The following is a 26,978-nucleotide window of genomic DNA, read 5'->3' on the forward strand; positions in this document are numbered from 1 at the left end:
TTAATAAAATAAATTCCTCATAAATTCCCCAAAAATCTTGAATGCTTTGAAATTTCTCTAAAAATTTAGTTTATGAGGAATTTAGAGAGGGGGTTTTTAGGGAAAATTTCATCAAAAAATTCAGTCAAAATCTTATAATTTAGGGAATTTTAATGAATTTTCGGTAAATTTTTTTTATGTAACATTATCCTTCAATTGTATATATATAGCATTAAATACAGAATCTATAACAGAAACTGTATTTAAAATTCTAATTCTAATTAATTCATAATTAATTTAAATTACATTCAGCATTTTAAGAAATTAAATAATATTAATTAAATACTAAGCTAATTGAAATTCCTAAAATTTATATAAATTCCCTGCACAATTTATGCAAAACTAAATTCTGTATAAGCGCCATCTATTATTGATTTCATCACACGTAAGCTTAATTTACGACTTTAATGGTGTAAAAATGGTTTCACTTCGTTAACATAATAATATTTTATTAATAAATTAGTTTTTCCAGTCGGAATTAATTTAAAAAATCAATTAATTTCTGTTGATTTTTACAGAAACATATGGCCATATCGCTGCGTAACGTCAGCTTATGATCTATTGTTTGCCAATATGTTTCTGAAGTCACTTCCGTCCATTAATACAGTGTCATTGAAAATTATGATAGCGACAATTCACGGTATTCATTTTTCTTCTCCTTTTTTTTGTGCTTTTCTGAGAATTAAACTTTCTCATCTTTTAGTAGTTTTACATATAAAGTACTCGTATGCAAATTAAACCAGTCCATCATTATTTAAATGCAGAGTGCATCCTGTTTGTGAGATTTAGACAACTGCATCCATCAGTCGCGCGATTCTCTAACTTTATTAACAATAAAGTTAGAGAAGTTCAGGAAGGAAGGGTAATCAAATGTTTTTCTTCTCTATCTTTAATAACTTTGCTGTAGGAAACTTCATGGCAGTAGTGGACTATAGAAACTCTAGTGTTTTCACGCTGACGTGCGGACTATAAATGACTCGTATTGCATAAATGACATCTTGAATAAATGCTTTTTTTTTCCCTATTGAACGCGTTAATAAATGTTCAACGGGGTAACATTCGAGTTGACTCGTCGCATCGCGTTTAAACAACGCGTCATTTAACAGTCAAGTTTTATTTTAAAACGATAATCGCAGCCAAAAAAACATTGATTTAGAACAGTGTTACTCCGTTATTGTTTTGAGGCGTGCAATTCTTGAAATTAAATAGCGATAGTAATCAGTCGCAAGCGATGACGCATTATCGCTATCGATAAGATAACGCTTTATCGCTGTCAGCTCTCAGAAATTTCAATGAATTTTCATAAAATATGATTTCTAGCAATATTTTTATTAATATTTTTCGAATGCTCCGATGAATAAATAAAATTTGATCGCTATTTTGTCTGAAAATGGAGGATACGAAGAAAATTAATTTCTAGAATGTCTTCTAAAAAGGATGATAAAATAATAGCAAACTTTACAATAAAAATTCATTTTAGTAGTTTTTGTCCTGACAAAATTTGAATAGCAAAATTTTCCAACTAAATCTTGTAATGAGGGCCTACAACCGAAGCTCCATTGGGACCTTTCTCCAAGGAAACTACGGTCTCAGAGGCTTTACTATAGGGTCTATGATCTAAATGGTTTCATTTTAAGGTCTGATATCAGAGGCCTTACTATGGGATATGTGATTTCAGAGGTCTTTTCATGGGGTCTATGATCTCCGAGCCATGGTGAAGGTCTCCAATAGGTCGCTCGACACTTATCCTCTCATCTTATCCCTATAAGACTCCATTATTTCAGAAGTATGTTGACAGGCAGACATTCAGTAATTACTCTAAATTTTCAAAGATTGCATGTAATTATTTTAATTTTAAATATCTCAAAGAAGCGCTTCTACAATTTGTTCGCTTTGTTGTTGCGTTGCGACGCGTTATCGCTTACTCAACAACGCGATAAGCTCATCTAAATCCTTAATTTGAACAGAATTAAACTGTATGATCATATACCACTGAAAGTTATTCTGCTATTTATACTTTTATCATCATAAACGACTGCTCATGTAACACTATTTTTGTTACTTTGTTAGCATTTTAGGAACTACCTATGCCATGTTTTATAATGTAAAAGAACCCATGCACATATCCAAAAGCTGGTAAAGTGCAGCAGTTATCTAGTTTTATGACGTCAAAAGCAAACACTTAAATCTCAATTCATAAAAGGGAGGCAAATCTCTGCACAGTTTTGTTCAAATCATGAATTGCTAAACAGTTCAATTTTATTTTTTTAATATTTTTTTTCTTTTTTTCCTAAGAAAAAGTCGTAAAGTTCGAAGCTTTCATCAAACTATGAAATCAGACGTGTCGAAAATAATAATGTATAGAAAGCTGTCGACGTCTCACTCTTTTATAACGTGCATCTAGCTATAAAAATCCCGTATATAAAGCAGGCTTTCTCTATATAAAGATTTACAAAAATCCAAGATCAAGACTTTACTTTTCTGATTTTAAAATTACAGATTTGCTTCTTTACAGCACAGGAAGAAAAAGTTTCTCTAGTAAAAATCATGTTGGAAGATAATAATGGCGTAATAAACGTTATAACGAGGCAGTTTAGAGACGTTTTGTCTAATGCAGATCTTATATCCGGTCTGTATTAAGTAAAGAGGATGATGAATGCAGATTTATCGAAGTTATGAAAGGTAAAAATTCTTTTTTTAAAAAATCTTCTCCTTCCTTTGTTGTCTCGAAAGAAAAATTAGCATAGTTCTTATCAATTGGGTGAAACTTAAGAGCTGCATAAACTCCCCAATGTTTAATGGTCTGTCTGATTTTAAAAACATAATTTGTATCTATTTACAGACAATGAGAAGGCAGAAGACCATAAATTAGGAGGTTCTTATCTCTCAACGCGCTTTCTTAAATGCTTCGACAGTACAGAATATTAGTGCTTCAAAAATTCCAATTAACAGTATAATAATTAATTAAAATATAATAAATTGAGGTTGCGGGTAATGCGATGCGACTTGGAGAAATGGAAAACTTTAAGGTAAGTGGATGTTTTTTTATGGGAGGATGTAAAGATCTACATTCTTTATAAGACTTGATGTTTAGAGGTCTATGGATTACGTGGATGCTAATCTACAAAAACCATTAAATAAGATCATAAAACACATGGCATACAGCCCTTTAGAATGCTATCCCCTTACAGCACTTCGATACGAGATGACTAAACACGTGACATACGAGGTGCTTCCTCAACGAACTTGCCACAAGATCACTAAACACGCGTTGTATAGGGAGCCTTACGCACAAATGATGAAGCAGACAAATTATAAATGAAGAATTTTATATTTTAACTACTACTCTCCGTATAATAAATTACTTAAAACACTAAAAAACTAAGGTGACGTAACACACGATTTCTAATATAAAGAAGAAAAGATGAATTTATGGTGTTCTTAGGCAACTTTGTTACGTAAAGATTTTGGCGAAGTGTTTGATAATTTAAAAAGAAATCGATGTTAATTCATATTTAATTGATGGTAAAGGATCCAAATCAAAGATAATGAGGCTATCACAGGACGGAGTGTGGCTTGAAATGACAGTTCCAATGAGGTGTGACACAGAAAGCGCCCATTTTAACCCTATCTGTCCTCACAGGAGGCCTACGTCGTCCGGAACAGACGGAATATAGTTCGTATGCAAATGGACTCATATTTACGACTTAATTAAACATTCGAATTTTTCTTTTAAAAGAAAAATTCTGATGCGAGGAGCCATTAGGGCACCATAACTAAGAATTTGCATGGCGTTGCTCTGAATAATAATACTCCTGCATCGAATTGATAGCGGGGACTCTCGACGAGTGTTTTAGAAGTGATTTATCTTTATAAAGAAAGAAAAAGATTTGTATTCTCTTATTTTATGTACAGATAATCTCTTCCACATCTTTAAAGAATTTTAATTAATTAAAAAGGTATCAATTATCTCATTAGGAGAGAACCTTAAAAAAACACTAGGAATTACACCGAAAAAAGTGTAATTATGTGCAACAGATGGCGCCACACATTATCCAGATTGTTAGGCACTATTGCCTAGCTCATAATTTACAACATATTATTCACATTTATTTTTAATGCGCTAATATTATAACAAATACTCCCTTAAAAATAAGATTATCTTGAACTTTTTAAAATTTTGTTCATTTATATAGGTCTAACACAGTTATTTAATGTATTTCTGTTTCTTTTCATTGTAGAAACTCTATAAGAATCCATTTTGGTGACGATGCTATGTAATCTCTTCATTAACGATATTCTGTATCAACTAGAAAGACCAGATAACACGCGTGGTGTATGCTGTTGACATTATCATCAGCCACGATCATTTTAATGAATGCATTCGAAGGTATGTGGAAACATATAGTTCTAGATATAAATCACGAGTACAATCTGTTCAGAAACAAAAATTATTTGTATCGAATTTGTAATCATAAATTCCAAGTGATTATCAGCTAAGAAACTGATGATCAAGTGAGCATCAGCTAAATAATTTTAATATATTTAAAAAATTTTAAGCGTTTTTATTGGTCATGTGTTTTTGAGTTTAGGAGTGGGGAATAGTGTGGGTGTTCCACCCCCCATATACATCACTACAATGCGTTTACAGACAAACACGCACGTGAATAAATTCTTTATTTGGTTATGTTTATCGGGTTTTAAAGTGGGGAAGTTGGGGAGAGACCAACCCTTAAAATGCATTGTCATCAGATTTAGATATGTCCTAACTTTCATCTTAATTGTAAATAGGTTAAATTTGAGTTGAAAGATTTCGAGACACGATACAAAGCAAACTAAATAAAAGCGTTTAAAATAAAAATTGATGCCTCAAATCCAAACTGATCGTCAACTAAGAAACTGATGCTTGCAAGGTCAAGTGAACATCAGCTAAAAAATCGATGCTCTCAAGTCCAGTGATTATCAAGTAAGAAACGGATGCTCACGAGGTCAAGTGAACACCAGCTAAAAAATTGATGTTCTTGAGAGCATCAGTTTTTTAGCGATTCAAGCGATCAAGTAAAGACATTGACTTTTTAAATTATAAGTGAACGGAAATAAGAAATTGATGCTCATAAATTCCAGTGATCGTCAGTGAAGAAGTTCACTCGCCATTATGAAAATGTTAAGTTGAAAAGATAGATACGACACTCGCAAATGGCGAGTGTCGTATCTATCTATTCAACGCATTTATCCTTTTACTTCATCATTTAATTTATTATTGATAAATTAAATGGTTTATATATGAATTTAATCATCCATCGTTTCAATCTAACAAGTGATTTATCTCCTTTCGCCAGATTGGTGTAGTTATTGAAGCATAGATATTGAAGAAGAGCACACTCGACAGTGTGGCAAGTAACCTGTTAGATAGGCGAATAAATATTAAACAAAATTTATATTTAACCTCAGATTTTCATTATTTTTTAAGTTATTTTATTTTACAGGTGTTTATCGCGTATCATGAGGTGGTATTTCTAAAATATCGAGTACTGTGCTGGTATCAACAAAACGTAAGTAAATTAAGAAAACTTTTAATTATATTTAAAATTATTTGCTAAAAAAACAAGTATAGTTTTAGTATTAAACGTTCTAGCATGTTTAATCAGAACTTTCTCAAATATCAAACTGCACACCACATATTAAGCAACATATCAGACAACAGAATGGATTAAGCAACGATGCTACTTCATATATTTAATAACGTTAAATATAAATGTACACATCTGAGAAACTTCCTGATATATATATATATCAGGAAGTTTCTCAGATGTGTACATATATGACAGGGACTTCAATTTATCAATGGAATGTTGGGGTTTTTGTAAAAATTTCTTTCAAATCCCTTTCTTTTGCCCCTACCCCTTACTAAATAAAATAAAATAAAATGTACAAATAATAATACTTTAGTAAGGGATAAGAGAGGGGTCAGAACACACCAATATTCCGTTGATAAATTAAAGCCCCTATTGTATATTTATACAAATATAATACTAACATAACCGATAAAGTGTATGTAATTTTAAATATTCTACAGTGTAGTAACGTTATCATTTAAACATTAGTCTAATACCATTCGTCAGAGTAAATTTATGAGAAGAGTAGAAGCAAAGCAAACATGCAAATAGAGGGGTTGGATGATGTATGCTTATGAGATCTTAACAGATGATTTCTGGGTCTTAGGCTTCCTCTACGCTTCATGTGACAATGCAATCCTCTGGGATATTAACAACAGTCGTAGGAATGCACAATCGCTTTATTTTATTCCAAAATGGTCAGAAATGTCCGCCGTCTCGATCACTTATTCCACTTGATACAATTTTGGATAGGTAATTAATCAGTATAATTATAGTTTTGGAGTTTTACTCCTAAATGCTTTCCTCTAATAAATATTATTGCATTTATAAATATTTTAATGGGATAATAAAATGCATTCCTTCGCTCGTTTAATTAATATATAAAATTAGTTTTATATTATGAATGAATTCTGCAATTACAGATCTAAAATAAAAAATAATTAATTAATTAAACTATAAAATATCATGTAAATCAGCGAAATTTTTTTGTATTTGCTGTATATGTGTTCAGAGTCGACCCTCGATTTATTTTGTATGCATTTTTGTTTTACAAAAATGCCTGTCCGTTCTTTCTTGGTGGCCGTTATTGGAGGTTCGACTGTATTAATAACGAACTTACAATGTACGAGATATATTGAAATTTTAATATAATATTTAAGTATGAATAAAATATTATTATAATTTACTTTGAGTAATTTATACTCATTGATTCATTAACTCATCGACCCATTGATCCAACCTTTTACCGTGCTCTATTTGCAAAGTACGTTAAATCGAGGGTCTCCTGTAGTACAGTAGGCTACATATAATGGCTCATTGTCTGCATAGTCATATAATTATATGCAAGCAATGAGTCAAAAGTCTAATCAAACTGTATTAATTGCTCTAATAAGTTATTAAAAGCATATAATTTAATTGATTAAAACGTTATAATTTCTATATTAAAAAGGAAAAATCTCATTTTGTAATTAATAAAATATCTAAATAAGACAAATTTATTCTTTAAAGGGATTAACTGATTTTTGGGCCAGCCTGTATGTGTATCATGCATTTTAAGTATACAGCATGATCATAATTAGAGTGAATGTTCAGCGTATTAACCATTGGTGAAATCTCAACTAAAATATGGTACACACACATTCCCCGAGAACACGGTTTCGATTTTCGGAGAAAATTTTACTTCGAAATTCAGCCGCTAGAGAGAAATTTGGTGCTGCTGTCTCCTTAATGTGAATATTACGTGTTTTCCGGCAGATTTCAAGTATAAAAGGAGTTGCAAAACGACCAAAATTCCTTAAGTGTCGCGCAGGCATTACTCTAAATTCGTTAGAAAACGTACACAATATGTACAGTACTTATGGGAGTCAGCAGCGCCAATTTCGCCCTAGCGGTGAATTTTAAAGTATAATCTCATTTTTTTTCTTCCGTTTTAAGAAGAAACGATTAGCTTCTTTAAAACGTTAATAATTTTATTTTTTTTAAATATATTTTTAAAAATTATAATGTTTTTACATTTGTTTCTGTTTAGAGAATTAATTTTAATTTTTCTTGAATTTTTAGGAAGTTTTAAAAAAATGTCAATTTTTAAAAACAATTAAAAAATAAAATCAATGATTATTAATTTACTTTAATAATAATTAAATGGATAAACACCTAATACCAGTTTAACAGTCCTATTAATAATTAATGTCTAAGTTGACAAATATATTAAGAATAGAAATGAGGACAATAAGGCAATAATAATAGCCTAATTAAATGGAATTTATTACATTTATAATAATTTTTAATTTTAATTAATTAATTAACATCTTTTAAGACATTAAAAAAATAAAATTATAAAAATTATGTTATTTATTTTTAAAGTATAAATATTTTTAATATATTTTCCAGGAATTAATATTTTTAAGTGACTTTTATGGACATTTTAGGAAATTAATAATAAAATTTAGAAATTATTTGTTTATAAAATTTCCTCAAGAAATATTAATTTTTAAAAAATTAATTATTAAATTTATAATAAAAATAATACAATAAAATAATCGTAATTAAAATTAATCAACTAATTCAAAATAAATGAATTTCTGTACATTTAATAAATATATTATTATTATTATCATTATTATGTTTAAATTTATAAATAATAACATAAATACTTTCTTCAATGTATTTATTATATTTTAATATAGAAAAATTATTTTATGGAACTAAATATAGAAAAATTATTTGTTAAAATTTAAATCATTTTTAATTATTTATTTCATATTTATTACAATTATTTTATTATTGTTTAATTGTTATTCTCAAAGTAATTACAGTTAAATGTTTGAAATACAGGAAATTACCCTAAAACATGCTGATACTTAGGGAGAAAATTATTTTTTAATTTTCTTATTAAATGAAGCAGGGAAATAGCAGGGAAAATATTTCCCTGCTTCTTTATTCTGCTTTTCTAAAGTCATAAATTTACTCTTAACGTGTGACTTGCTCGACTTAGGCATATTATCAGGGAAATATCCCTATTCAAAGGAATCTTTCCTATAAAAATAGGGAAGTTTCGGGAGGGATATTTCCCTAGGGATTATAAATAAGGATATTTTCCCCTAGTTTTAGAGAAATGTCCTTATTTATAGGGATATTCTCTATACCTATAGGAAACATTTTCCTGTTAGAGGTGACATTTCACATTATATATCAGCAATAGGAATTTTTTTTAAAATTAATTAAGCAATAAATAGTTACAAAAAGTCAGAAGTTGAGTAAATTTATAACGTTAGGAGAGTGAGAGCAATCTAATAAAGCTTTACAATCAATAATTAAAGTTAATTCTCCTAAAATTTAATCCTTATGTCATCTTTTCTGATCCGATTAATGCAAATCTATTAATCATTTATGAGTAGAGAATGTTTAATATTTAATTAATACCTGCGAATTATTATGGATAATTTGCTTAATTTATCTACTGACGACATTCAGTTATGTAGATTATTTTATATAAAAAAAAAACTATAATGGATACATAATGATTATCTGACAATGGATCAAATGGTGTTTCTTCCAAAAGTATGTATGCGGTTTTTACTGTATAACCAGTTGTATATGTGCGCCAGATGGAGGGGAATCAAAAGGATCATTTAGCTCATTCTCACTAAATTTTTATATTAAAGTGATATAAATTATGGTTTTTTTTCATAATTCTTATTTGTTTTATTCTTATACGTTTATGTTTTTCGGAGAGAAGGGGCCCCACATTTTGTAAATGACTCGGTTCATCTCATGTTGTATGGGGCTCTGATGGTACTGTACAGTACATGCGATGTGTAGGGCCGTCGAGAGGGAAAAGCTAGGGATTTCTCCCCGAGCCTGGAGAAAACTTAGAAGTTCTTACCCTTATAAAATTAATTTTATTTTTACTAACAAAATATAAAATCTTTAAGACTGCTTCTTAATAAACATTTCACGTATTTTATTTGTTCAAAAAACCTGGAAAAAGGGGCCAGCTCTACCCACCAGCTTTCGATAGTCCTGTCAATGTGTTATATGTGTAGTGTGTAAGATGTGTTATATCTTTTGTGTACATATGGATGCTATACGCATATACTACACCAATGCAATACAGTATACGCATAACATATATAGCACACACAATACAACACGATACATGTTATTTACATGTGTTATATGTAGTGTGTTGTGTACGCGTATAGATAAACGTATGTGCATTTCTCCTCTATAATAACGTCTATATGTTGACGTAAATGCACAGTACATATATAGATAATTATTACAAATATGTTTATATATATATTTTTTATTACAAAAAGAGAATAAAGTTTTACTTCACATTAACAATGAGCTAATATTTTTCACTTATCTTACAAAACAAGTAAGTAAAACCCACTTATCATTACAAAATTACTTTAAATTAAATATAACATATTTAATTCTGATAAAATTGCTGAATTTATCATCAATAGAATATCATGCTGTATGTCTAACTGTTAACGTTCTCAATAAATTTAAGATAACCTTTCACCTTATCTCATATATAACTTCATTTTTTCATCCGCCGTTATATTTTATATTGACTTTAAGCCTGTTTTAACAGAATTTAAGCCTGTTTTAATGGAATTTAAACCCGTTTTAAACGAATTTATATAAAGATTCTTCACTCGTGTAACAAAAAATAACTTTTTTCTAAAAAAAATAACTATAGTATGAATTTAATATATATATATATATTTTGAATGAATAAAAACTTATAAATACATTTTTATTATATGAATAAAATATTTTCCTTTATAAATTTTACATTTAAAAGAAAATGTCAATATTTGATTTATTAGAAATTTATTTAAGAGAGAAAGAGGGAAAAAAATATGCTAGATATTGTTTACAATTATAGTTATTGAAAGTTATACGTGAACGTATCTCGTCTGAAAGCTGTATAATGCCTTTTGATAAATTTACATATTATTATATATATATATATATATATATATATTTTTTTTTTTTATATATTTTTTTCAAACGATGACATTCGAGACTGTCATAAATCATTGGTCGAGAATAACAAATACGAAATTTGAGAGTCAGAATTTGTAGTAGTATTATGAAAGCAGAGTCAACGTGCATGAGTTTTACTCATCTACTATTCTATTTCTGAATTTCTTATCCAAAGAAACACATTTATATGTTTGCGTTGCTCCACCCCACGTCTAAGCATGGAAAAAAAGCATTTTTGTGCATTTTTTCTTTTTTTTTTTTGGCCGAAAAAGTCTGAAAACTTGATTTTTTAAGAAATTTTTTAATTTCTGTGTAATTTGATTCTTGATAAGAGATAACTGTCATGACTTTAACTTTAGCTAATGGTTAATTTAAAAAATTCTAGTATTAAATTTTAAGGCATCTTTTAATTTTACAAAAGGGCCCCGAAACTAGATTAATACTTAACATTTTAGGTGTTTTAATTATTTAATTAGTTAATTTCAGTACAGTTTATTTTTTGATAAGAGATAATAAATACATAGATTTTGAGTATACAAAGTAAAGTCAAAAAGGTGGCAATACAGTTATTTGTTCAGGGCCCGAAGAGAGAAGGCCCCCGAAATTAGTTTTATGCGGAAAAGACGATAAGTTAAAATGTTTTTATATTTTTTACCTATTCGCATGGAGTCCACGTTTTTGACTAGCCCAGGCTGTATGTCATCTTCAAGACCCAATCAAGAGACGTAATATTATAAAATTATTATAATATATATACACTGTTAAATTCTTATTTATAATTATTATGCTAAAAAAATAAACTACAGGTCTAGATCCTTCTCCAACTAGTAGCTTGAAAGGGACCGAGTCCGTATTGGACTTTAGAGGGGCCCATTCGCCATGTTTTTGAACAAATGAAATACGTAGTGTTTGTTTCTTTATTAATGAAAAGTAGATTTTATTTTGTTAGTAAAGATAACTAATTTATGGGGGTAGGAACCACTAAGGTCCCCTAAGAAGTCTAGCGCCACCTCTCAACAATCACTGGAGGATTTAGAAATAAGGTCCACAATTTGCAGGCCCCAAATTAAAAGTACCCCTTTAGCGCCTCATGATTCTAATTTATGAATTGTTTCTACATAAAATGATTTTCTCATTATTATTATTATTATTATTATTATTTAAAATTTTTGTACTCCCAAACTTTTGATACGCCACTAAGCTCTGGGGCCTAGTGGGCCTAATGGAAAATCCGCTTACAATAAAAGTTACAGAATTGAAAACGTTACAACGGCTTAACACAAAGTTATTACGTCACACTACACGTCCGACACTATAATTAATTGTCAAGTTAGTTTTATAAAGTTTTTAAAACTGTTTTAAGACAAATACAATTAAATAAACTTAGGTTTAAAGTATACTTAACTAAATGCGTTAGGGTCCATATTCGTTTATGGAAGGATCAACAGTTCCTTCCATTTTCGGATACAAATCGCCAATAACTGTCGAGAAAACGGAAGAGATACGATCTTAAATTCTGTCGTAATTTTAGATCGGTCGCTACTCGACATGACTGGATACACTTCACGAATGCAATTTAAAGGATTTTCAAACTCACTTCTCTGTTTGTGAAAGTCAAATCTTTTGATTTCCATTCCGGTATTCCTTAATATATTCTTCACCCAATTGAATTTTCTAGATTTATTTTACAGTTGATATTACACAAATTTCCATAAAAAAAAAGAGGGAAGAACCACCCCTCAATTTCCTTCCTTTAAATGCCCGAATTAGTTTTCATTTTTTTTCCTTTATGGCTTACTTATTGAGGTTACTTTGTGGTGTTGTAATTATAATGAAGTTGGGTTACTTATAGTTAAATTTTTGGGTTTTCTCGATGGTGGATCGCGGTCTACTCGTTGGATCGTTAGTGAATTGATAGGTTTCACTGGAACCATCGATGGATTGCAAAGTATTCGTGGGGAATTGTAGAGGCTGTTGCAATGTGCAAGCTCTGTAGATCGCGGTTCACTCGTTGGATCGTTAGTGAATTGGTTTTTCTCGAACGGTAGTTGCAACCGGTTGATGAATTGTAGAGATTGCAAATCGTTGATTAGATTTTTCTCAACAAGTGAATCTTGACCTACTCGTTGGGAAGTGTTCAGGTTTTCTCAAGTTGTGGATCGGGACCCATTCGTTGGGGAGTTATGACGGTCCCTATTTTGAAAATTTGCGTAGATGAATGGACATCTGTTATATACTCTAATTGAACCTAACTCTGAGTGTTCTATTTACTTGTATATGAAAAAATGATGTTTTCTATATTTTAATTTCAAATTTTTTGTTCAAAATTCGTAAAAAATTGATAATTTTTATACGATATTTCATAATAATAATAATATTATTAATATTAATAATTTAAGTATTGAATACGTCATTAGAAATTAGTTTTGCAATCGGTAGATCCCGATCCACTCGTTGGATGGTTGCAGTGCCGCTACACTAAAAGTTTGAATTTATGAACGGAAGTTTCTCGTATTAGAATCTAATTGAACCTAATTTGGAAATTTTTTTGTTTTTTTTTAAATTTCGATTATATTATGTAAGTTTTGTGAGAAATTTTATGTTTATAAATTAAAACTTTCTATTCTTAGTAAATTCTTAACAAAATTTATTTAAAAAAATACTGTATATATATTTTATAATTTTAAAAGGTTTTAATTAATATAATTAAATAACTAAGTTCAGAATCATGCACTGTAACATTCTAATCGAACGTAATTCGGAAATTGCCATTCTAAAACGAGGGATTTTCTCGAAGTACACTTTAAAGGGGGGATTAAGAAGCATTATTTTTAATACGCCATTTAAAGCATAAATAAAGCCACTTTTGAAAATTTGATTCTCGTTCTTAACTAAACTTTTCGTATAGGAGAAAATCCCACTAATGTCGAAATTAGTCAAAATGGCAAATTCCGACTAGCCGTACGCGCCGAGTAACGACATCACCGCATGTGTTCAATGTCCTGTTGACGTACAAGTACTTTCCACGCGTTGTACTGCTAATGCATTGCACATTGGATAAAGGCCTGAGGGTTACGTACAGCAGTTGAGAAGCGGTTCCCGGACAGAATTACTCAAACCATTTATTCCAGTTACGTATCATGTCGTAACAGTAAGCCAGCGCCATCTACTAACAGAACATAGCCCGAAGGTTGACAAGTCTGGAGGGAGTTACACAATGGATGACGACGTAAATCTATTGTTACCTTTGAGTAACTTAATTTTTATTGTATTATTAAGCGAAATTTTAAAATTTTAAGCTTATTTAGCCGAAATTTAACGCGATTCTAGTACGTTAAACATACGTTATTTGACGTGTAATTTTTTTTTCTTTTCCATTTTTGAAATTCTACGTCACGATTTCTCAAATGCTCGCCTGTAGTTTGAATAATTTATTATAAAATCTCTTGATAGTAACGTGTCATAACATTTATATAATTCTGTACGTCAGCATCTATCTATCTAAACAACGGCGTTAACTGTGTTGAATGGTGATAATGCAATTAAACTACACTTCCGTATACAAAAATGGGCGTAATTGTATGTGGTTTTACACGGATTCTATCGTATAACACGCAGAATATTTTTCCTTTTTTTTAAATGCTAATTATCTTATTAAACTTTTTTTATGATCACGGACTCAAAAAGTTTCCTTGATTTATTGCATACAGAAAAAATATGCTGAAGATTATTGGCAGTGTAATGCTATCTAGGCATTATACAAATTTTATGGCGTGTCTTTCAGGTACTTAAGTATGAATGTTATAAATCTTTTGATTATAAAAACGTCCAATAAATTCTAAATTATCTGCAATTAGATAATTGCAAAAAATATCGTAGTTTCTTTTTATCGATTACATGTAGTAAAAATTTTATATGGACCCATATTTTATGATTGAGTAATGTCGTGATTTTTTTTTCTCTTATGAATGCATAAATCGTACCATATAACTTTATCAATATATTTAACTAACATATAAGCATTGTAAGCCTGAATATTATAGAGGGACTGAAGTGATTCGCCATTGAATGCCCACAGGCATCGTTACGGTAATGACCAGATTCCTCTTAGTTCTGTTATCCCTATGTGTAACAGTTTTGTGTATGTATACTTCGAATGCCAATTATCTTAGATTTTATTAAATTTCTTAAGCTTTCTTTTCTATGCTTCCCCTTACCATCAAGAAAAAATCTTAATATTCCTCTTTATTCTTGTAATGAATTATATATTTATAGTGGATATAGCATACTTTAAAGGTTTAGAGTTTCCTTCTACCAATATGATCCTAATCTTTAGAAAAACTTAAGATTTGGGTCGTGTTGCAAGAAGGGATTCATCTTTGCAATACTACTTTAATGAGGAGCCTTTTCCGATGATGGATTGGGAATATCCACGCAATATGCCAGAATTTAAGCCAATAACAATATATTTAACTACAATAAAATGAAATTTTATATTCGAATGACGTTGTACGATGATTTTTAAAATTTCCTCCGCCAATGTTTCCGGAGTTTGTCCTTGAAACACCTCTAAAATATAGAATTATATGCAATTTTTTCGCTCTCAATCTGTTTGTTTATCCATTATTACGAAATTTCTGAATTTACTTTTCTGCATTATGATATTGACGAGTCATTCAGTGTGAAACGGTGCGTACGATACTTGTATATACATTTCCCAGAAAAAGTTAGGATTCAAGCATTCGAAATGATTATATAATTATTATTTAACTTACAAAATGAAGCCACGAATCGCATCGTTAAGCAGGAGCGATGCGATATCGCGCTCCAAAACTTTGTATACAGCTAACTGCTGCAAACCTATCGGGTTATAGCCGATATTACATTAATATTTATAGAATTTTAAAGCATTTACTTGAAGTTTTATGAAAGCAAAGAAACTAGCACTCGGAAGAAAAAAAGAAAAAAAAAAAACTCAAATTTTGTGAGAAACGGTTTAAAAATGGCCAGTTTAACTCCATTAAAGGGTAATTTCCTTATTATTTCCTTGAAAATGGACCGTTTTACTCGTTTTTTCCCTCGAAGTTTACATCTGTAACCAGTTATTGCACCTTTCTTTGTAAGGGCAAGGAACCTGTAAGGTCTCCCGAAAACACGCCCTATTTTCATGAAAATTGAAATAATTGTAAATGTAAACTTAAAAGTAATTAAATATATTTTAAAAAATGTTTTTAAAAATACAGCCTTAAATTTGAATTTTTCAAGCCTATTTCTTTATATTTTTGAAATTTTAATTGAAGAAACAAGCGGAGTTTTTAAGTTTAAAGTTATGAATATTTACTAAATGAATTCTAGATTAATTAAGCTGAGAACATAAAAAATTGTTATTTAAAATACTCGTAAACACTACTTAAATACTTTCGATTTTGGAGGAAGTATGATGTTACCGTGACGTCACAATAAATATTATGCCTAAATAAAATTTCCAAATTGTGGGATATTTTTTTTTTTTCAACTTAAACACATTATTATTAATTCTAATAATCATATTAACAATTAAGTGAAAGTCGGAAATTATTGACTAATAATTAAAACCGAAAACTCCAATCAATCATCCTTTATATTTTCCGACACGTCATAACGTTTGAAGTATTTAATTGGACAGTTCAAACGGTAGAAGCGAATACGTCACATACTTCTAACGTGTAGTTGTGCAACTAGTGACGTCACGCATTCAAAGTCGACTTTCTTGTTACGTTCTTAACGTAATTTTCCTCATTCGTTCAAAAGTATAAACACGCTGTTTTATTTATCACGAAGATTTAATATATTTAATATATATATATTTTTAAAAAGTTATTTAAATAATAACAGTCCCGAATTTACTATTTTGCAGTCCCGCATTTAATGTGTTTCGTTTGCATAATTCGTCTGCTTTGATCAAGTAAGTGAATTTTCGTGAATTTATTTTGATTTTGATCGATTTTCTTAAACTTTATCCTAATTTACATGTAGATAGATATGTAATGCAACTGACATGAAGTGTTTTCTTGTCCTGAATTATTAATATTAACCATCAATTCACTCTAAACTGAATGCATAATGGAGTTGTGTTGACTTGGACTTAGATCTCGTCTCGTGCACGGGACGAGATCTAAGCCCAAAACTTTATTTTGTTTTTTGCTGAAATATAAATGTTCTAAATTTGTTATCCAAACGAACTTTGTTTTTTTTTTTTTTGTTATTTGCTTCGATTTATTAAATTTTTTTTCTAAATTTACTCATATTTATTAAAGAAAATTGCAAAAGATGAAAGCTGAGGCATTCTGGGAATTTGCGGTTAAATTCAAAGAATGTCGGGAATTTTTTTTTTAAATTTACATTTAAATTATACTGTTATTTGGTAGTGATCAATTTTAACGCTTTTTAAACAATTTTATTTAACTTGCTATTTATCATAGCCTCGAATATTGTTAATTAAGACAGAAGACATGTTTAGTGATGTATATAATGGGGGTGCCCCCAGTTCATCCTCGCTCTATCTCAGAAACGAGCAATAATTTAAATTTCAAGTAAAAATTTCTAATATATTAAAATTGTTTATAATTTTATTGCAATAAAATCTGGAAAATGGATGATGATGATGATAATGACATCTGTTAATGAAACACCTGTTTAAGTTAATTTTTGATAAGCTTGGTGTTTTTAATATAGCCTATATTTTATTCTTTTAAGAATGAATTTAAAATTATATTCATAAAAAAATTAAATTAAAATAGTGTAAAAAATTCATGAAAACACTTCAAATTTTTATAAATTTACGATGAATTTTACTTTATTGGAGTCAAAATATGTTTATACTAGTAGCCCGGGACACCCCTAGTGGGAGTTCTAGCAGCATTACAAATTCCTACGAGGCACGTTTAATGCACTTAATATATGAAAGTTTTATGCGCTTAATTTTTAAAGGTTTGATGAGAATTTGTATTATTAAAATATTACCTTCTGGGAGTGCACTATATAATTTTCAAAACTATTCAAAACTATCCGTTTTTTCGTTATTCTCTCCCCCCCTAGTGCACGTTACAGGTATTCCGTGACAATAATAAATTTCTATTACAAATATACTGAATTATTTATATTGTTATTGGCCAAATGAATAATAATAATTTATATTGTTAATTTAAATGTTTGAAATATGACACACGATAGTGCATCTAGTGCCCGTTTTTGGCATAACGTTACACGGACGGACACGCGTTCAACGGCTGGTATATATATACTGTAGATACTGATTTTTGACTGTAATAAAGTAGGCTTCTATGTAGATTTTAAGCGGAGTTACTATTGTTAATAACTTAATAGGTGTATACTGTGTAAGTTATATAGGCTATTGATCTTAAACACTGGAGAAGAAAGATTACTGGCAGCCAGATATAAGGTCTTATAAAAAACATTTCAGGTTACATAATACTATAACTACTGTATATGTATAGTGATGCAGAATACATATAAGCTTATGTATTAAAGAGTTTATATACATTAATATTTTCCCTGTTATGTATAACAGCCGGGAAAGCAATATGTAGGCTAGTTATGTAGCGATACTGTATATAAGCCTATATAAATAAGACGATTGGTCAAAAATGACCCCCAAAAATATTTTTTTTTTTACAATTTTGGACTCAGGACACCTTGAAACGTCGAGAAATGTAAAAAATTGGGTTTTTTCTGTATGTACGGATGTGTGTGGACGATTTTGTTCATTTTCTTTGAAGCATAATAACTCCTATGCTTTTTGTCGAACATTTATGAAATTTTGCAAGAAGGTTTGTTTATTAGGGGGATTGATGCTATTAAATTTTGGTGGTTAAAGATCGAGGGATGGGAGAGATAGAGGTCATGTGCCATATCGCGAGTGGGATCAGAGTTAATGATTTTATTCGTTATTAGCATTTACAATTTTTTTTTCTATAAAAGTCGTCTCTGCCCTCAAAATTAAGGTTATTGCCATTTTAAAATAATAAATAATATAAAAAGTTTTAAAAATAAAATCTCGTAACAGATGGCACCACAGATAATTTTAACTTTTTTGCCGGGAAAGTTACGCAACTCCTTGCCGGATTTCTAAATTTTAACCGGTAAATACAGGCTGAGTTATGAAAATAGCTTACAGTTAAACTGGAACGACGACGAAAAAATTGTTAAGAAAATCTAATAAATCACTCAAATTACAGCAATATCTTATCATTTTACTTATTTTATAAACAATGTTAATGTTACACAATTATAATGATACGAGGTTTAAAAATTAGCACTCGAATAACTTAAAATTAGCATAAACTTCAGCATTTTAAATAAAAAACTGAAGATAAATATTGATATTTTACATTAGTTAATTAAAGTTTTATTAATATATTTCTTTTATACTTGAATTACAAAAGAACAATTACTTATTGTGACATTGTCACAATGCCGGACTGCAATTTTTACTCATATTTTAATTTTAAAAAATCATGTGACTTCCGGTCAAGACCGGATGTTCGTATACAGTTAATCGAGACTTCCCGCCCTAAGCTTTCATCTCTGGTATAGACTTTCATCTAATTCCGTTCTCGAGATAAGGACGGACGACATTAGCCTGCAATTTTCAAATCGCAGCCCAATAAAAACATCTTCAATAATAATCTTCAATATATAGGATGAATAAAAGCTAAATATCTTTATTATTATTATTATTTTATACTTTTTATTAAAAAGTTTTTAAAAAATGGTTAAAATTTAAAATGTGTGAAGTCTTATATATACCAATATATTGATTTTACAGTTAGAGTATAAATGCTGTATTTATACTGTACTTAATAAGTGTAAATACACTTATTATGATAAATCTACCTACACTTTTATTTTTGTATTTACCAGGATACTGTATTTGAATTATATCAATAAAGTGCCAGTCAAAATGATTATTTTATCTGGTTTTTTGATAAGATAGTCATTTTGCTGTAAATATATCCTGTACGTTTAGAAATTTACCGTTTAGAAATACATTTAGAGGTAAATTTCGTTATATATTTTGAATTATTTTTTAAATTTCTAATAATAGAAAAAACATCTGGTTTATTCCATTTTATTATTACAATTCCACCGAGTGACTTGTTGTACCATGAATAAAAAATCAAAGAGATTACAGAATTATATTTTCTTTACTAAATTATAAATATTTAACGAGTTGTGATGATATAGCAGTTTATATCATTATTTTATATATATTTAATATTTTAGTGTATTGTTATAACTATAATACGAATTAATAAGTTTAAAATGAAGATATTGTCTTGAATCTTATATACAGTACTCTTTTGTTACAATGAAGGCCTGTGTAAGGTAAGATAATGTAGGGAATTACAAAATAATAACAATAAATGAAATAAAAAACTGCACCTTTTCTTTATTTTAATATTGTGCGATTATACTTTTTATTTTAAAATCATTTTTTAGGACCGCTTTTTTTTTTAACCGTCTCTATCTTGAAATGATTCTATAAATTTTGATATAAACGAAAGAATTTATTAAACTAGCTGACTCATTTTTGCTGGGAAATTTCAATATAACTTCTATACAGTTTTGTAATTTTACACGGTAAAAATAATTATAAGCGAGGTTTTTCCAAATTTTATGTCCAGATCATTTCTTCAACTCGTTTCTCGTTAGTAAATCAATAGAAAAGAATGGCGATTTTAAGAAAGAAAATGATTAAAAAAAAAGTATACTTTGTCTATTGTTGTTCTATTATTTTGTCGCCCACTTGGTTATAGCCCAGTTGACTGTATCCCCGATATAACGAGAGATTACTGTACTTACAGAATTATTTAATAAGTACGAAATGATAAAACTTAGCAATTATGTTAAAACACGTGTAGGATCGACCTGCAATAACGGTCTGGAGAAAACCTCCAAACAACGGCCACTTCCGAACAGCATCCATTTTTGTTTTTTAGGTCGTTGTTTAGAGGTCCGACTGTATTAATTGTGCACTTTTTAAACACTATTTCGAGATAAACACGTTTACAAAATGATTAAAGAACACGTTATTTTATTATAGAATTGAATTACCATTTCGTAAATTACTTGTTTAACGAATGTTTATTACTTTATTGTTAAACAAAACCCGTTACTTGCCGTCACTATTACTTATTGCGGCATTTTAAAAATCTCTTTATATTTAACAAAATCGCGTACGAAATAACCTGTAAGCCGCGGCCATTCTTTTGTGTTTCCGTCAGCGGCCGTTGTTTACAGGTTCGACGGTAGGCTCTCTGCTGTGGACATGTCTTTTTATTTTAGATTTCCTAAAAAATATCGGTATAATGGTTCTGTTTATATATATATATATATATATAATTATAATAAATCATAATTTAAGCATAGCATGTACTGTACAATGAGTTATTTTTGGGATATAAGACACTATTCCAAGTTTTCAAATTGTACTACATCATTGTACACATTGTTGATATTGCGTACAATGATGTACGCGATATCCTTGTATATATCCAAGTACCTTGAATAATTTATATGGAAATATTTGTTGCTTGCCTTAACTCTGTCTCCTACTAAAAAACGTGTTTAAACATAGGGATAATGAAGTGTCTATACAATTGCTTGAAATCCTTCCTTTTTAATTTATTAATTAATATAAAGAATATTTAGAAATATGTTACGAATATTCATTCGTTTGTATATGATTAAAAACTAGAAAATTTTCTAGAAAACGTGAATCATTTCCTGTTACCTTGATGCATTTGCTGATATTTAACACTTAACATCAAATATTCGATCAAATACTTAGTTTAAACTCAAATCCGAATTAATTATCGAAATGTGAATTAATTTATTTTGCAATAATTGAATTCTGTGGCGATTTAATCAGGAAACATTGTAATGTTTCGGGATTAAATCGCTACAAAACTTCTGATAAATATGAAAGACGTAAGCAAATTTTACATTTTCAATACTTTCAAATCAACGCTTTCAGAATGAACGAATTAAAGTGTTAAGATTCCTGTATTGAGCAATTGTTTAAAGTTTATACAGTGGTGAACTGAATTTTGGCTCACCCCGTATAACCAAGAACTTAATTTAATGAAAGTCGATTATTCAGAGTTTGACTGTAATTATTTTTCCAAAATTTAAACTATTAATGTTATTTTAAATTCACCTTTCTAAACGGGACAGTTTTGTGGATCTCTTAGTGTCCGGTTTAAGCAGGTTTGCTATACCTATATATATTTTCTATTTAGAGCACCAATATATTGAGTTACTTGTAAATTATATGGTTAAGACGTTAAATTGTCCTGTTTAATTTATGTTGATCATTTGGTATTCTTACGTGTTGCAATAGTTGTACATAATAAATTGCAAAATAAAATTTTAAAAAATTGATGATTTCACTACTTGTTGCGCTCATTAATTCAATTATTGCATTAGCTACATTATAGGAAGAGAACGTGGAACGTGTGCAGTTCAAGGTACAGTACAGTTACACATGAAGCGTATATATTGAAGAGTAGAGAAATTAACGATTACAAAATTATAGGCGAAACTATTAAAGTCCGCAATACTTGCAAGAAACGAGTAAGGTCAACCGATGGCTTGATGACAAACCAAACAGGTTTTTTGTGTTTTTACCAGAAGGCACGTCGAAAATACAAAGCATAAATTATGTGAATTAAAATACAATAACCTCTATAGAGATAAAACACAACAATTTTAAGAATTAAAATTACTACTCGTGCTCTTTTTTTTTTTAAATGAAATTTTACGTTTGTTATTAGTTCTAGAATTTTTTACTTGTCTTATATACGGCACGCTCTTGTTAATAAAAGCACTCGTATACAATATAAAGTAACAGTTACGGTATATTACGAACCATACGTACGGGGGTTTTATTTAATTTGCAAGAAATTCTAGCATTAATTTGAACAGTCGATGAGTAGTTTTCTATTTCAGGAACAGAACAAAACGTTGTTATCCTTGAACAATTACTCACAGACTACAACTGGCTCTAGAATATCAGTAACGTTTGGAGGGTAACGACCAACATCTGCAAGTCTTTAACTTTCTTTATATATATATTTATAGCCTATATATATAATTAATTTTACACATTAATCCTTATCGTAAACATAACTTTGCTTTCTCTGTTTTTTTTTTAATATTAGAGATATTAATCTATAGTTTAAAATTGTAATTCTCTTCCCTACTGCTATTTTGTTTACTACTGTAATTTACTGTTACTTTACATTATTATTATATGTTTTTAATTATAATTTATTTATTTACTGATAAAGTCTGTCTCGTAGATAATGTGTCTCACTCTAAACAATTAGATAACATACCCGATAAAATATATTAATACATTAAAATATAACGGATAAGAAACAATACGCTATAATATAACACTGTTACTATTATCGTTTTAGTATTTATTATTGATATTTTTGCATTTAATTTACACTAAATTATGTCTCTTTTTAAGTTTTTTAACACTAGTCCTGTTAGCGTAATTAGGTTACGTAAAGTTATGAAATTTCACTAGTGTTTTTAATATTTGTTAAGCTATATGAAGCTCGATACTATTTATTAGTTTCGTTCCGAGCGAGAAATTAATTAATTTATTAAAAATCTCCGAAAAGAACAGAAAAGTAACTTATACAATTAAACACTGCACTTAATTTTCATATGTATTTTAAGAACCATTATATACGCTTCGTAGTGTTTGTATAGTTAAGCGTAAGTACTGTTAAATATTACACAATATTCTAAAGTTAAAATGAAAGTTTCATAACAAAATACATCACGTTGAATACGTTAAGTTTGTTCAGTTTAATAATTAGATATTATCGTAATGATGATAAATTAATAAAATTTAAGCATAAAATCATAATCATAAACTTATAAAAATGTTATAATGATACAAAAAAATAAATACATTTTTCAAGAGTTTACATAATATCATACACAATAGATTTTTTTTTTTAATTTTTCGAAACAATAAACAATGAAATTACATATATTTGTCGATAATTCTTTGTCTCGTAGGAAATATTATTAGCCTAAAAAAATAGGAGCGTAGGATACGAAATTTTGATTGATAAATAAAAAAATATCTAGATACGTACCAATTGCTAACTTGAATTAGAACATTAAGTGAACTTTGACACACATGTTAAAGGTCATTTGACACCTGAACTGATTTAAAGTAACAGAAATTAACTCTAATTAAACTTAAAGATTTCTAGTGTTATTTTAATTAAGCAATTTAGGCCTACATACATTTTGTTAATACAGTAGAGCATCGATTATCCGACCCCCGATTAACCGACTTATCGGTTAACCGACCGCGTTCTAGTCGGCAAATTCAAATGTCCGCTAGTGATGTGGCGCTACAATATTTGGTTATGTCTTGGCTACTTTAATATTATTTTTGTTAAATTTTTGCATGTTTTAGCTGGCAGCACTGGCTCGACCATGAAAGGGAGGCTAGTATTTAAACCAGGTCTAATACGCTATACTAATAATGTATTTTTTCATACTTTTCGGTTATCCGACCAACCCGTCCCCAGTTAAGTCGGATAATCGATGCTCTACTGTATTTTAATTGTTTAAAGACTTATAATTAACACAATAATGATTTGTATAGGCATAATAAATACGCGGTAAATAATTATTTAATAAATAGGACATATTAATAGAAACATTTCGGTTTTAAATGTAATTAATGCATCCTGCATTTTTATCTTTGATATTTAGGTCTATAAAATAATTAAAAAAATAAGAATAAAAGTTTTTTAGGAAATAAAAATAATAATTTCATGCAGTTACATTAAATAGGCTATATGAATACGGGATGGCCCAAAATTTAATCAAACGTATTTTGTTCGTGTCTAGGTACATTTGGTCGATCCGAATCATAAATTGAATTAATTAAAGCGTTGTAAGTAATGAAATATTTCAATAAAACAACAAATTACGACGGTCAACTGACTCTTGGTCCACCCTGTATAGTCCTCGTGTTGTTATTGAGTTATACATAGGTTACATGAGATAATTTCATGCCCTTTATCATGCTTACATATGTTGTTTTCGTTTGGATGAAGTTCAAAGTATGAAATTAGATATTTTAAAATGATATCTGCAGTTACATAATGTTATTTTTCTTAATTTTAGTACACGTCTATGTTTTAAAAATTAAAAAAAAAAGAATTGTTATCTGCATATACGATTTAAGGTGCCATTCTTTATTACTATTTAGTGGAAGGAAGGACCTCTTAGGCCTTAGTTATATGTTAACAGATAGGCAGCAGAATACAGGGACTTTAAATAAAGTTCCTGTACTCTGTCGCTTGTCTGTTGTACATATATTATAGAGAATATACAGGGAATACAAATAAATTTACATCGGTATACAATGCATCCTGTATTGAACGCTAGATATTGGCATTAGTACTGTGTTTTGGTATTGTATGACAGAATAATGAATTTTAAATAAAGTATAAAAAGAAATAATTGGTATCCAGAAGTGCCAAATTTTCTATAGAGCTTTTAATATAAAATAGAAAAATAAGAAAGGGTAGACCAAAAGTCAGTTACTGAGATACAGCAAAGTTAGTTACTCGGTCACCTGACTTGGGCCACCCTGTATGTATTGCTTCAAGATTAAGGGAAATATCAAAAATTAAAAGAAAAATAAATTGCTTTAGTTATTACATTTAAATATATTACTCTTGTTAATCTGCCATTCAGATAAAACAAATAATGATTTCTACATTCAAATTAATTTAAAAAAAAATTCTTTTATAAAGAATTAAAATAAATTTCACTACAGAACATTTGCTAGACGAGACGAAAGTTAATATTATTTATTTTTTTAATACCCTCGTACAATGAGAGTGTGTCATTAATAGCGTCGTTACAATCAATCCAAACTATACTTAAGCGAAAATATTAATGGATAAAGAAAAATATGACTTTAATTCACTACTCAATGGTGCGTGCATTACGACCACTCAAAGTTCCTACATGCTCCTCTTCTACTGTAAATGTATAATTAAACTCTGCCTGTCTGCATTCGGCACTTAATAAAGATACTGAAGAAAGGGGGGAGCGATTTATTTTTTCGAAAACTGTAGCAATTTCGACTTCAGCACTTCAATTTTTTTACATTCAAATATAATGGGATGATGTATGAAATCTCCTTAATTATCCTTTATTCAAGTGCGTGTTTGCTTAGCTGCATTTTACATTAAAAAAAAAAAAAATGTCACTTAACAGTAGTTGTGTGTATGTCTTCTGTGTAAATTAATTATAATTATTTTATTTTTAATTACAGAAATGGTTGCTACATCACGTGCTTTGGGTGCTTGTGTGATAACCGGTATAGTTACACTAATCTTGGGACTTTTAATTGGACACTACGCCATCAAACCCTCACCACCTAGGCTAAAGAAACCACCTCGAAAACCTTATGATGAGCCTGTTGTAGGATTATACTATCCTTCAGTCGAGGATAACGTTATCAAAACTTTTTTGAATGATGTGGATGAAGTTAGGATAGAAAGTAACCTCAGGTAGGTAGGCCTATTGTATTTGTTTTAAATTATACAGCGGAACCTGTTTAAAACGGAAACGGTCTGAATTTTCCGTTTTGTTAGGTCCCCGTTTTATAGAGTAAATCTTCTAGAAAGTTGCGGAGAAAAGATGATTTATTGTTACAGCCACATTACTTTCTAGACAATGAAAGTATTATTTTAACAAAGAAAAACAAGGGATATACTGTAACTACCGTTACCCATGCCGATCGTCATTCAGGATTTTGCTATTACCGAAAAACTCCGCCTTACACAAGTTATAACCTGAAAAAATACGTAAAAAATTTCGTTTTAGACAGGTTTTGGCTATAAATTTTTTCAATTCTCTCCCATAAAATATGTTAACCAGTTATAAAATTGTAGAGAATTATCGAAAAAAGCCCACATCGCCGCAACGCCCAGGGACGAAGAATTAGCAGAATTGATTCGAAGAAGATGGAAAGACGAAGGATTCGATTACGTGGAGAAGAAATATTATGATATTCTTTTATCATATCCCACAAAGGAACACAATAGAGTATGACATTTTTGCATATTTAATCAAACTTAAATCAATATTTGAATTTAATATATCAACAGTATCAACACGCGTATCAATGGAGTCACATAGTATCTATACACAGAAAACTCCGTGTTTAATGACACAGTTCGAGTGAATGACGGGATA

The 26,978-nt window shown here is 29.4% G+C and overlaps 1 protein-coding gene across 7 annotated transcripts in view; it reads left to right on the forward strand.

Annotated features, from left to right (window-relative positions):
* The first annotated feature begins 4,295 nt into the window (after positions 1 to 4,295).
* LOC136978281 (N-acetylated-alpha-linked acidic dipeptidase 2-like) overlaps positions 4,296 to 26,978 on the forward strand; it is a 37,061-nt gene continuing 14,378 nt past the window's right edge. The window contains exons 1-5 of one of the 7 annotated variants that reach the window (XM_067273977.1): positions 4,302 to 4,429; positions 16,555 to 16,602; positions 22,671 to 22,766; positions 26,053 to 26,290; positions 26,675 to 26,828. In XM_067273977.1, coding sequence (XP_067130078.1) covers positions 26,055 to 26,290; positions 26,675 to 26,828 — 390 coding nt within the window. In that variant the 5' untranslated portion in view covers positions 4,302 to 4,429; positions 16,555 to 16,602; positions 22,671 to 22,766; positions 26,053 to 26,054. The other 6 variants (XM_067273975.1, XM_067273974.1, XM_067273973.1 and 3 more) reach the window with 6 other exon arrangements.

This window comes from Centruroides vittatus, unplaced genomic scaffold, assembly GCF_030686945.1.
Source record: "Centruroides vittatus isolate TY-2023 unplaced genomic scaffold, ASM3068694v2 contig_502, whole genome shotgun sequence".
NCBI classification, from domain to species: domain Eukaryota; kingdom Metazoa; phylum Arthropoda; class Arachnida; order Scorpiones; family Buthidae; genus Centruroides; species Centruroides vittatus.